This window comes from Haliotis asinina, chromosome 13, assembly GCF_037392515.1.
Source record: "Haliotis asinina isolate JCU_RB_2024 chromosome 13, JCU_Hal_asi_v2, whole genome shotgun sequence".
NCBI lineage: Eukaryota > Metazoa > Mollusca > Gastropoda > Lepetellida > Haliotidae > Haliotis > Haliotis asinina.
Window position 1 is genome coordinate 25,994,834 of NC_090292.1, and position 13,603 is coordinate 26,008,436.

General features: G+C 42.7%; 1 protein-coding gene across 3 annotated transcripts in view; it reads right to left on the reverse strand.

Annotated features, from left to right (window-relative positions):
- Window positions 1–1,310: 1,310 nt before the first annotated feature.
- Window positions 1,311–13,603, reverse strand: part of LOC137259866 (solute carrier family 2, facilitated glucose transporter member 1-like) — a 40,965-nt gene continuing 28,672 nt past the window's right edge. For all 3 annotated transcript variants that reach the window (XM_067797497.1, XM_067797498.1, XM_067797499.1), the window contains 8 exons: window positions 11,518–11,688; window positions 9,856–9,963; window positions 9,039–9,127; window positions 8,615–8,713; window positions 7,731–7,943; window positions 6,107–6,182; window positions 4,742–4,869; window positions 1,311–3,659 (listed from right to left, as the gene is read on the reverse strand). In XM_067797497.1, the coding sequence (XP_067653598.1) occupies window positions 3,456–3,659; window positions 4,742–4,869; window positions 6,107–6,182; window positions 7,731–7,943; window positions 8,615–8,713; window positions 9,039–9,127; window positions 9,856–9,963; window positions 11,518–11,688 (1,088 nt within the window). In that variant the 3' untranslated portion in view covers window positions 1,311–3,455. The remainder of the gene's footprint in view (window positions 3,660–4,741; window positions 4,870–6,106; window positions 6,183–7,730; window positions 7,944–8,614; window positions 8,714–9,038; window positions 9,128–9,855; window positions 9,964–11,517; window positions 11,689–13,603) is intronic.

The following is a 13,603-nucleotide window of genomic DNA, read 5'->3' on the forward strand; positions in this document are numbered from 1 at the left end:
GCTGGTTCACAGGGTTTTTTCTTACATTGTTTGTCACGGTAAATTCTTAACCGTAGCAACTGACATATTGTATGGGACATTTCTTGTTATACAGTAGGGACCATTCCTTGACATACTGCATGAAACATTGCTTTACATGCTGCACGAGACATTCCTTGACATCCTTACACATACTGCAGGGGACATCCTTACACATACTGTAGGGGACATTCCTTGATATACTGTAGGGGACATTCCTTGACATACTGTAGGGGACATTCTTGACATACTGTAGGGGATATTCCTTGACATATTGTACGAAACATCCTTACACATTCTGTAGAGGACATTCCTTGACATACTGTAGGGGACATTCCTTGACATTCTGTAGGGGATATTCCTTGACATTCTGTAGGGGACATTCCTTGATATTCTGTAGGGGACATTCCTTGACATTCTGTAGGGGGCATTCCTTGACACATACTGTAGGGGACATTCCTTGACTCATACTGTAGGGGACATTCCTTCACATACTGTAGGGACACCCTTACACATACTGTAGGAGACATTCCTTGACATTCTGTAGGGGACATTCCTTGACATACTGCAGGGGACATTCCTTGACATACTGTAGGGACACCCTTTCACATACTGTAGTTGACATTCCTTGACACATACTGTAGGGGACATTCCTAAACACATACTGTAGGGGACATTCCTTGACACACTGCAGGGGACATTCCTTGACACACTGTAGGGAACATACCTTGACTCATACTGTAGGGGACATTCCTTGACACATACTGTAGGGGACATTTCTTGACGGATACTGTAGGGGACATTCCTTGACATTCTGTAGGGGACATTCCTTGATATTCTGTAGGGGATATTCCTTGACATTCTGTAGGGGACATTCCTTGACACATACTGTAGGGGACATTCCTTGACTCATACTGTAGGGGACATTCCTTCACATACAGTAGGGACACCCTTACACATACTGTAGGGGACATTCCTTACACATTCTGTAGGGGACATTCCTTGACATACTGCAGGGGACATTCCTTGACATACTGTAGGGACACTCTTTCACATACTGTAGTTGATATTCCTTGACACATACTGTAGGGGACATTCCTTGACATACTGTAGGGGAATTCCTTGACATACTGTAGGAGACATATTTGCATGTCATGTATGACATATTGCGTGGACATTGCATAACATGCTGTATGGGGTATTGCATGACAAATGGTATAAGATATGGCAGGACATGCCAAATTAGGCATTGCATGAGAAACTGTATGGGGTATTGCATGACAAATTTACAGTTTTACCTGGTATCAATTTTATTTCGTACTGTTGTTACAAATGTATTTTTGTCGTGTATATGAGAGAAAATATATTACAATATTCGTAACAGAATGACATACAAGTACAAAATTACAAAAATGGATTCTCTGATAACGAAAATGAATACACGCAGCAGTCCTTTTGTTGTGATACATAAAAGGTAATGAAACGGAATGAGGTGACGAATATCATGATGGGAGTTGTGGAATGTTTGGCGTGGTATATGATCATTGAATATATGTCTCTGTATAAACCATTCCGACTATATGATAGTCACAGTGACGATTGCCGAAACCACTCGAACTGCTAAACCCCGTCACAACACATGCAAAGACTGGCCAATAGTCCACACATTAAAACACGTGGACATCGGTAGAAGTCAACATAACTGCTTGGTGGATTTTCTGAGGTAATATCATTTTTAGACGCAGGCCTTCTTGATAGGTCTCCACTTGCCCATCCTTTGCAATCCATTGTTTACGTCCTGATCGATAAGGTTCTAAAAGAATGGCGTCGTGTGTCGGTGTATATAAAGGCTGGTTGTTTTGTTGAGGAACACACACACGGACTTTTCATCCTGAGTTCTGCCTCTGCCTATCATCGCCTGTCTGTCAACATTGATTGTTTGCCTTTGTCCACATCACCGTGGTTTGACACAGTGTGACTGACTACTTACTTTGTAAACAAGCTTCATTCAGCATTTCTGCTCTCACTGTTAAACACCAAGATTCTGGTGAGTTAATATTTGATACTTGTCACCCATTACCTTAGACTTGTGACTCAATTGCATTGTACTACAAATCTGTATTAGATTAATTGTAACTTGCTTATGGTTTGCTCAATATATTATTGAATATTTTATACTTGTCTGTGTTATATTTTGCAGGTTCGAAAGAGATTCTTAAACCTTTTCTTACGGCAGTTTATGAACCGTCACACCATCCTTAAAAGAAACGAAATATCGCTTTGTGTGATCTCTATTGCCTCGCACGGGTCTACTCCAGCCTACAATATTAGTAGCATTAGAAGCAACAATCCACCCTTTAGAGTTCAATGTCACGCAGTTCTCATGTAAACTAACATGAACCGAACCTGACCACACAAACGTTTTTTTTTTCCGACAGGCATATTTCGACCAGTGTAAACATGGTTGGTTGGTTGATATTCAACGCCGCACTATACCAGTATATGACGGCGGTCTGTATATAATCGAGTATGGGCCAATGGTCGACAGCATGAGCATCGATGTACGCAGTTGTGTCAGCGAGCCCGATCATCCCATCCCGTCAGTCGCCCCTTACGACAAGCTTGTGTTGCTGAAGGTTACTGAGAGTTAATGCATGATCATAATCTAATGTACGTGAACTATAGATGTGTACTCGACACAACAATTCCTTTGTACAACGTAATCACACATTATACCTGACTTACAGGTAACACGTTATAAAACTTTCAACAATACAACAAATGAAACTGACAAAAATAATTATCATTACGAAATTGTGCCATGCCATCAAATGGATATTGATATACGCTCTAGCAAGATATATGTCGTGACCAAGATATACACGACTGGTGTAATACATATATATCGTACACCAATTCCGAAGCTATTGTGCATTGTCATTTCACACAAGGAGAACACATCATATAAAGGTTCCTCGTTGAATGCTCGACTGTTCGTACTGGACAATCAACAATAGTTAAACCCAAATTATCATACCACCAAAGCATTGCACGTCTTGGACACTTCACTATTGAATTTGTTGGTCTGGAAAAGTTGAGATGTTCATTTCGGCGGCTAATGCATCACTGTCACGGTACAATGACGTTTCATTCGTATCTGAGTTTGTCATATAGTGTCTGGGAACTTGTGGATTGGTTACTATAGCAACCGTGTGAAAACTTTATTTTACACTATCCGTAGATTCTGTTGCAGAAACTCTTGAAGTTCATCGCTGTAGCAAAGGTTGATGGACTACTTATGTCCTTGAGTCATTGTTTGAGACTGACGGATGTCATTGTTCGTCATTGGTGGATGCATTGTTCGAGACTGACGGATGTCATTGTTCGTCAGTGGTGGATGCATTGTTCGAGATTGATGGATGTCACGAGTTCATCCTTTATAAGCTATTGGGGTTCTTCTGGTAGGATACTAGGTAACTCTCCGATCTAGGTTTATCTCCCTCATCTCCGTCTTTTCGCCATATCGATGTGATTTCCTCGATTGTTCTGCCTTTTGTCTCTGGTAGGAACATGAACACGAATATCCAGAACAGTATGATCAACACTGTGAAGGGCACGAAGGAGTAGCTCATCAGCCCTTTCTGGAAGACAAAACAGAAGGGCATATCGTAGAAAGTGTAGCTGTGGAAACTGCTGCTGATAATTGACTTGCCTTTGCAAGTGTTTGTGATAAATATACCCTGTGGGAAGTGATACACTCACCTTGCATCACCACTATTTCACTGGGCATGGAAATCACAGGCATGCTCGTGTTTTCGTAAATCTCACACATTCACTCTGAGAATAAGAAAAATCATGTGGAAGGTTGCTGGGGACCTCTTGGTTTGTTTTTTGCTCTTAACACAGCACTCAGCAATATGCCAGCTATATGTGGCGGCTTGTAGATAAAAGTAACTTTACAAGACAATCGAGTAATCAACAGCATGAGCATTTTCCATTACGATTTACGCAACTGGGACATGATGACATCTGTCAAACAATTCGGCGAGCCTGATCACCCGATTCCGTTGGTCTCCTCTTACGACACGTATGGTTTCTTGAAGACCAGTTCGACCCAGACCTGGAGACCTCTATTCCTTTCCAGTGCTCCGTTGTTCAAAGCGACGTTATCTCTTACGGTCAACCTTATCCCTAAGATTACAACCTTAGCACTTTACTAAGGTGAGTCTTCCGTTGCCCGAAACAACCTTAACTAAGGTTAACATTAAATTAAGGTTGATAACTAAGGTTGGTCCGACCCAACCTTAGCGTCTCTAAGGTTGGGAAGTGAATGTGGCTGCTGCTTTCATTTCATACAACGAGATTGAAAGAAATTTGAGGAAGCAGAGAGTGTACAGAGACAGAAGGAGTCAACTGGACACGCTGAATTCACGTGGTAACTAGAGACGCTTCCATTACTCCTGCGCTGAAGAGTTAGTTAAGGTTACGGCTAAGGTTGGCGTCCGAGTTAAGGTTGCCCTATGGTTGTTTTGTGCAGCGGGCATATCTTTTTCTTAATGTGATCGTAACTACAACCTTAAGTGTTTAAGGTTGATCTTAGCAAGGGAACACAGGACATTTAGGGGTCAGCACGTGTTAATTCCTAATTTCGATCTTGGAGCTGATCATAACGTTAATGTACATGTATAGTCTGAAGCAATAGAGGAGACATTGAGTATTTTACCTGCATCTGAGGGAAAACATAACCAACACAGAAGTTGGCGACCCAGTTGACAAGGACAGACACGCTGATGGCGGCTGATCTCGGACCCTGGGAAAACAACTCGGCCACGATCAACCAGGGTATGGAACCTAGAAAAAGTGAAAGCAAAAATAACACTGACTATAAGTATTTTAAACAGAAAAACATTTTTGTCCTTAAAAGGATATTACAATCAAACATACGGTGTCAAGGACAGTATGAGTCGAATGCCGGCGTCTCGAATATTGTGCATAACTCGAAGTACCTGCCGGTCCTGATCATTCCCTGTTATAGTTATCATCATTTCATTCTGGTTACACGAATTCGGCTTATAAACACACGCCATAACTCGAGAAGGAAATTTGGTCCCATGAGATTCAAACAATATCAACCCTGCATACATAAACCGAAGTCAGTCAATGATAAGTTAATTGGTGTATTTAACAGATTCAGTTAACAAACCTACGCTGCTCACACCTTCCTGCATTCAAAAGGCAGATTAGTGCCATGTATACCTGTCGATTGCCGATAGATTTTGTTCATGGATTTTAAGAGGAGCGTGTATTTTGTATTTCACTGTGTTAGTATTCAGCTGAGGTCATATTTGTTTTCAATATCTGTGTCACCTAATGTATTGTTGTGCTATACTTTGAGACGATGTGCTGAAATTGTTCAATATCCGATCATCTTTTTCTCTACCCTCACATACATACCTATGTCTCGAATAAATCGATGTGTCGAATTTATTACTTTGTCGACTCATCCGGATTTGACTGTATGTTAAAAATGTTTCACAGTGTTGGGTGCATGACTTTACTATTACAATCATCTGGGGGCGGCGAGGTAGCCTAGTGGTGAAAGCGTTCTCGCGTCACGCCGAAGACCCGGGTTCGATTCCCAACATGGGTACAATGTGTGGGACCCATTTTCTGGTGTCCCCTGCCGTGATATTGCTAGAATATTGCTAAAAGCGGCGTAAAACTAAACTCACTCACTCACCAATCATCTAAGACATAGCGTTTGCTTTATGCCGCGTTTAGCAACATTCCAGCAATAACACGTCGGGGATATCAGAAAATGGGCCCCACACATTGTACCCATGTGGGGAATCGAACCCGGGTCTTCGGCGTGACGCGAGAACGCTTTCACCACGCTTCACACATTGTTCACTCACACAAGTAACCGCACGAGGGGCATGTGAGTGACGATTAACGCTTTAACCACTAGGCTACCCCCACCGCTTTAAATGTTTAAGAAATGTATCCCTTCGGGGTTCACTTTGTGACATATTGTAGTAGCGAAACACCCAGTTCTTTGATTCACTCGAGTTTGCTGCCGCACACACACCTGGTCCTAGGGCGAAGAAGACGACGAACAGGAGAGACACAGCGATGCTTGCCACTTTAAACCACCCCACTCGGTCCTGCAATATTGAAAACGTTGTCGGTGATGTTCGTGCTTATGCTTTTTGATGTGGTACAGACGTTTAGACAGAACTGCATTTGATCACATATTTCTGATAGTCCAGCGGTTAGTTACCAGGTAGCAGGGGGTGGTCATGTTTGGTCATGTTTGGTCATTCCTAGCTTCCAAAAGATGACAGGAAAATGTATGAGGAGCTTTGGACCCTCAGTTGTTAAGAATGTGTTGATTGTTTCGGAATTTTAGATAATTGTTTCACGTAACCCATTCAACAGTTGTCCAGCTATAGCTACAGTTGGCGGATTGTATACAAGCGAGACCGGAACGGTCAACCCGGTGACGGACATATTGATCAACGATTAACAAATGAGTGAGTGTGTTTAGTTTTACACCGATTTCAGCAATATTCTAGCCATATGACGGCGGTCTGTAAATAATCGAGTCTGAACCAGACAATCCAGTGATCAACAGCATGAGCATATCGATCTATGACATGTGTCAACCAAGTCAGCGAGCCTGACCACCAGATCCCGTTAGTCGCCTCTTACGACAAGCATCCAGTTAAATGAATTAGCCTAACAATTCTGGATTGGTTATCGCACTACGTTGCGCAATAGGACGCAACCCAGTACACAGGAAATGAGACTGTTCTACAACCAATGTTTAGGCTTGTGGATCCCTCTAACGACAAGCATGATTTGACGAAGACCAATTCTAACCTGGATCCTCACGTATAAGATATAGAGTATACTAAACGATCTTCCCTGTAATACCATTTTTATTAAACGAGTTAATGATTCGGTATCAAACGAGCGAAAGCGAGCCGCTTCAACGTATCAAACGAGCGAAAGCGAGTTTGATTCTAAATCTTTAACGAGTTTAATAAAAATGATATTTCACGGAAGCGAGTTTAGTATTCTGTCTATTAATCGCCAACATAAATTGACAGAAACTGCGGCGAAATTCCATACAGTGTGAGGACTCTCAGCTTTCCGCGAGTCAAGCAAGGGTTTGTAAAATTGCGACATCGACATAAGCATTGTGACGTCACAACTTTGAACCATTTTGACGTCATACGTCATTTTGACGTTACACTAGTGCAATATTGCTGTGAAAATATTACACTGCAGGGCTCCGTTTCAGAAAGCTCTCGTAAGTCTAAGATCTCGTAACGCTTCTCGTAGCCATCGTACCTCATATACTGTAACATAGGAAGTTAGGAATGCTACGGGAAAAGTTACGAGACCTTAGGCTTACGAGAGTTTTGTGAAACGGGGCCCATTATCTTCAACGGGCGAGTAATAAAATTTAGACTCAGCTCATGCTTAAAGAAACTCGTGTATGCTGTGAGTAAATATAAACCACCAAACACTTTAACGACAAGCGTGATTTGACGAAGACCAGTTGTAACCAATATCTTCCCGGGTCATACACAAGATAACAGTCACTGTAGCAACGTGTATTCTATATGATTATGTATCATATATATTTGAAAACTCGTGTAATCATGAGGGATTAACTGTTTCCATAGATTCTACGTTCAACTCACCAAAAGCGAGAGACACACTGTCATTAATATGCTAGACACGGCCATTCCGCCTAGACCAATCAGATGCAGAGTTCGTCGACCAACTCGGTCCATGAGTGGAATCGTCACCAATGTCATGACAACCATGACAGCTCCCACCCCGCTCGTGGCGTGAGTGGCGGTGGATTCATCTAGCCCCGCCCCTTTGAAGAGATTTCCGGAATAGTAGAAGATCTGTAACGAAGATATGATGTCTTCTTAAGTGAATTTAGTTGAGCATAGCTTTTAACAATAATCCAGCAATATGGACTTCACACTGTAGTGGGTGAGTGAGTGAGTATAGTTTTACGCCGCACTCAGCAATATTTCAGCTATATGGCGACGGTCCGTAAATAATCAAGTCTGGACCAGACAATCCAGTGATCAACAACATGAGCATTGATCTGCTCAGTTGGGAACCGATGACATGTGTCAACCAAGTCAGCGAGCCTGACCACCCGATCCCGTTAGTTGCCTCTTACGACAAGCATAGTCGCCTTTCATGGCAAGCATGGGTTGCTGAAGGCCTATTCTACCGCGGGACCTTCACGGGTCTCTTCACACCGTATACCACTGTATATATGGGGACTCGAACGTGTCGTCAGCGTGACGAGAGAAAGCTTTAATCATTAGGCCACACCACTCTGATGTCTTTGTATCAGATCATAGGATTAAGCAATTTACTTTCATTGATTAGTTTTTTATGTGCGTGTCGTAAATTCGTAAGGGCGACAACTCTGAGGATACACACTGTATCAGTGTTTCTTCAGACGTGTGTGGGTAAAATGCAATATGATCGTACTTCAGTACCATGTACCAGTTATTAAACGGCTCTCAAACGTCTCTGTTTGAATAACGTGACTTACCGCGTTAATTCCCGATAGCTGCTGGGAGAGGTGCATGACAATACTGATGACAAGGGGCATGCGCAGAGATCTCTTCTTGAACAGCCTGATCACGCTAACCTGGAAATATACGTCATCAAGTGAGTGAGCGAGTTTAGAGTTGCGTATCATTTCAGAGTGGGACACCATATGGGTTTCACAAATTGTACCGGGTCTCGAAATGAACCAGGAACTTCGGCGTTTCGAGAGAAATATTTAACCCTGACGTGGATCAACAAACGTTTAATTTTGAGAAAGAACTTGAAGATATTTTTGTGACAATTTTTTATTGTTTGTTTATCATTAAACGAACCTCTGTAGCATTTGTTTGTAATAGGGTTTAATCACTGCGACACTAACTGAAACCGACCTTCAATAATATTAATCCAGGACAATCCAGACTTACCTTGGCCTCGCTTTGAGCTTGTTCAGCCTCGATTCTCATCTCTGATATCTCTCCATCTACGTTATCGATTCCGCGAAGCGACCGCAGAACTGAAAATAATGAATGCATCGATTTGTATGGATCTTCACTACAGCTAATTCGACTGCAATATTCATTGTACATTCAAATGAAAACGGGAGCAAAAGGGTTATGAAATTTGAAATTAAACTTGTGCCACATTAATCCCTTCTCAGGTACTAGAAACGTATTTCTGTTACAGGTGTGTGGGGAGAGGTGGGCGTTGGGTGTTGGTCAGGGTGAGGGGAGACGTGATCGTAGAGTGGGGATGAGGGTGAGAATGAGGGTGAGGGGAGAGATGGAGGTGGGCGTGGGGCGCTGGTGGGACATGTCAAAACATTGATTACAAAACATTCTCGTTTCCTGTTTACTTGGTACGGTTCTATTGCACAACTAAGTGCGATAACTAGAATTTTTAGACTTTGTCATTTAACTGGATGCATAAATATTAATCAGCATCATCTGATAAGTCTACATGCTTGCAACACTAAGCTCCTTCTAATCCTATCAAACACGTCCTACGGCGTGCTCTGTCGTACAGCGGAAAAGCTGGAAACGGAATCCTGGCAATCCTGGAAATCTCAAAACGAGGCTCTGCCTCTAGAAACGTTTGGCGGTCTGTGACGGAACTGATATTACATCAGCCTCATCGTGCGTTACAGAACTACGCTGAATAAAAAGCGCAAAAAAACACATAAGAGTTTTAGCCAGTGAGCCACATGCATTGTGAATGATTTTACGACACTGAATATCAACATACCTGCTTGTGCAGCGTGTTCTTGGCCTTTTGTGATCAGCAGATATCGTGGACTCTCCGGGCAGAAGGGCATCACTATCAGCTGCAGGACACAAGGTATTGCCGTCAAGCCTGGCGAAAGGACCAAGACAAAGCTTGAGTTTGAGTGAGTGAGTGAGTGAGTGAGTGAGTGAGTGAGTGATATGATGGATGTGGTGGTCAGACTCGCTGACTTGGTTGACACATGTCATCGGTTCCCAATTGCGCAGATCGATGCTCATGTTGTTGACCACTGGATTGTTTTGTCCAGACTTGATTATTTACGGACCGCCACCATATACCTGGAATATTGCTGGGTGCGGCGTAAACCTAAACTCACTCACTCACTCTTATAGCAATATTCCAGCAATATCACGACGCGGGTCACCAGAAACGGACTCACACACTGTATCCATGTGGGGAATCGAACCCAGGTCTTCGGCGCTGCGAGCGAACGCTTCAAACACTAAACTATCCTACCGCACCTTAAGTGTAAACATCACATCATATTTCATGCGTACAAGGACTTTAAGTGTCAGTGTACGCTGAGTAGCTAACTGTGTTCTAAGCCGCTTTGATCAGTTTTCCACTTACGGCGTGTCTGTTTCTTGTGGGAAGAAATCCCGGAGATCTCATAGATTCACAACTTCACTGAAACGAGTGAGTGTGTATGATTTTACGCCCTTTTTATCAATATCAAAGCACTATCAATGCAGGGGATACCAGAAATTGGATTCACATGTTTTACCATGTTGGGAATCAAACCCGTGCTGAGTAACCGCTTTAGCCACTGGGCTACCCCACCGTATGATGTTGAAACAGATCACCACGGGTGAGATAACACGTCTAGGGATGAATAAGGTATGGTTTTAAGCACAAACCCATGAATACCCAACTGAAACCCAACCTCTTGTCAGTAGCCCATGCTTGTCGTAGGAGACGACTAAATGGGATAAGGTGGACCTGGCTGATCCATATCTCATCTCCATTGCGAAAATCTATACTCATTATGTCAATCATCGGATTGTCTGATCCACACTCCATTATTTACAGACCACTGCTGAGCACGGTTTAAAGCCACAAACAAACATTCGATGAGGAAATAAATGATAAAATAATGCTGTGACGTGTCATTTGCCTTTCACAATGTATTTGTGATATATTAACAAGAGTCATCAGAAGATGACATATAAAACATCTGTAAATAGCAAAAGGCACAACCATATAGGTTCAGATTATTACATCTATCAAGTTTGGTCTGAAACTATCGAACGGTTTTTGAGTTATGCTCCGGAAACAAACTGATTACGGACGGACCTACAGACGAGGCGTCGACTATATCCCCCGCATTACATGCCTGGGGAATAAAGTTATATATTGTTCGAAACATGTTTCAAATAGACACGATTGTCTTTGGGAAATATCAGTTTAATGAGATGACACGAGGTATTCCGAGGATGCCCAACTTTCAGATAACTCAAAATGTCTTCAAATTACACTTTAACATTGTCTGTTGTTTGCTGAAAAATGGGAAATAATAACAATAAAAATTGTATGTATGGGGTAATCCACAGAATTTACATTAGTATACAAAAACATCTTGTCAGAATTTCACTATAGGATTTTGTATATTTTGTTCATTCTTACCCAAGAGAACGTCCCAGTAGGCGTTGTTTCCTAATATCTCAGGGAAGCCGAGAATTTGCGAGATCAGAATACCGGAAACGACAAACAGCTGATGCAACACACCCAGAGCTCCCCGGATGTTGACAGAGGCGATTTCGCTCAGGTAGATGGGCGCCAGAGCCGTGTAGAGACCTGTAAGCATATAGATATTACTTGTAAACGTTGTCCACACATATATACTGATGGAAAAGAATAAGGGAACGCTTAGATTTATTTAGAGGAATAAGACATGTTATCACCTCTTGACCAAATACTTCTTAAAAACAATGCTCAAAAACACAGCCATACAGTGCCATTTGCACGTGCAAAACATGCTAAAGTGGGTATAAAGATCTTGAAGCTTGGTAGTATGCTTCACTTAAGGAAGAGTAAAGGTTACAGAAAGGTCTACAACAATGCCAAGACAGTACCTAACCAACCAGCAGAAATGGCAAGCGATCGGGAAAATACAGGGTGGGATGTCAATTTGCCAAACTGCTAGGGACATGCAAAAGTCAAAAAGCGTTATTTCACGTTTGTGGAACTTGTTCCGTCAAACTGGTGACGTGAAAATGAGACCTGGTCGTGGCCCAAGTCCAAAAACAATTGCTCGTGAAGATCGACACATACGGCTCCTTGCATTGCGGGATCGCTTTAAACCCTCTTCCAAAATCAACATTGACTTCAGGGCTATCACTCATGTAAGAATAAGCGACCGAACTGTAAGGAATCGGCTGAAATCAGCAGGGTTACAAGCATACGTCCCGTATTCGGAGTCAACATGACACGCCAACACAAGCGTCTACGACTGGCATGGGCTAGACGTCATCGCGTCCGTCAGTTACGTCACTGGAGGTATACAATGTTCAGTGACGAATCACGCTTTAACTTAGACTTTGCAGATGGTCGAATTCGTGTCTGGAGACGTCGAAATGAGCGATTTCTTCCATGTACTGTCAGACAACATGATCGTTACGGTGGGGGATCTGTTATGTTGTGGGGAGGGATCACCTACGACGGTAGGACTGAACTTCTTCGTGTAGATGGACGCCTCACAGGTGTTCGTTACCGTGATGAGGTATTGAGGCCGATAGTTGTTCCCTTTCAACGTCGAGTTGGTCGAAACTTCGAGTTCCAACAAGACAATGCTCGCCCACATACAGCCCGTGTTTCGATGGAGTTCCTTCAACACCACAACGTCACAGTGCTTCCCTGACCGGCCAAGAGTCCGGACCTTAGTCCAATTGAGCATCTTTGGGATGTCATAGGCCGTCGAGTCAGGGGTAGGGACGTCCAGCCACAAACACTGGACGCTTTGTTCATTGCTCTCCAAGAAGAGTGGCGTGCTGTTCCAAGGGCGGTAATCCGGAACTTAATCCAGAGTGTACCCCGCCGATGCCAGTCTGTTATCCGCAGACATGGGGGACACACCAGATACTGACTTTTGCTATCCACAATGTCTTGTATTTGTAAAATCGCGCTTTAATTACACTGACAGTAAATACATATATCCCTATACATTTCAGCGTTCCCTTATTCGTTTCTATCAGTATAACTCTTGAAGATCCTGGTTAGAATTGACAAACTTCAGTAACCCATGCTTGTCGTAAGAGGCGACTAATGGGATCGGGTGGTCAGGCTCGTTGACCAATCGCTAAGATCGATGCTGATGATGTTCATCACTGGATTGTCTGGTCCAAATTCGATTATTTGTAGACTGACTCAATATAGCTGGATTAATGCTGCGTGCGGCGATAAACCACAAAGAAACAAAGAAACAAGCAAACAAACATTGTCAGTTAATTAAATGTGTAGAGTCAATGAAGTAATGATCTGTATGAGTAGTGATGTAGAGATCTGGCAAGAACACAGAAAAGTATTATCCTTTAACGCAAATTGTGTAAGCGGGTGCTTCTAACAGGGTAGGGCAAAGTGTTTTGCCAGTGAGACCTACTGTCAGTTAGTTTTAGTGATTCATCAATTTCGTTTTCCCTTCCGAGTTTAATGCTTCATGCGTTCGCTCGTCACGCCGAAGATCCGGTTTCGATTCCCCACAATGTGTTCTATG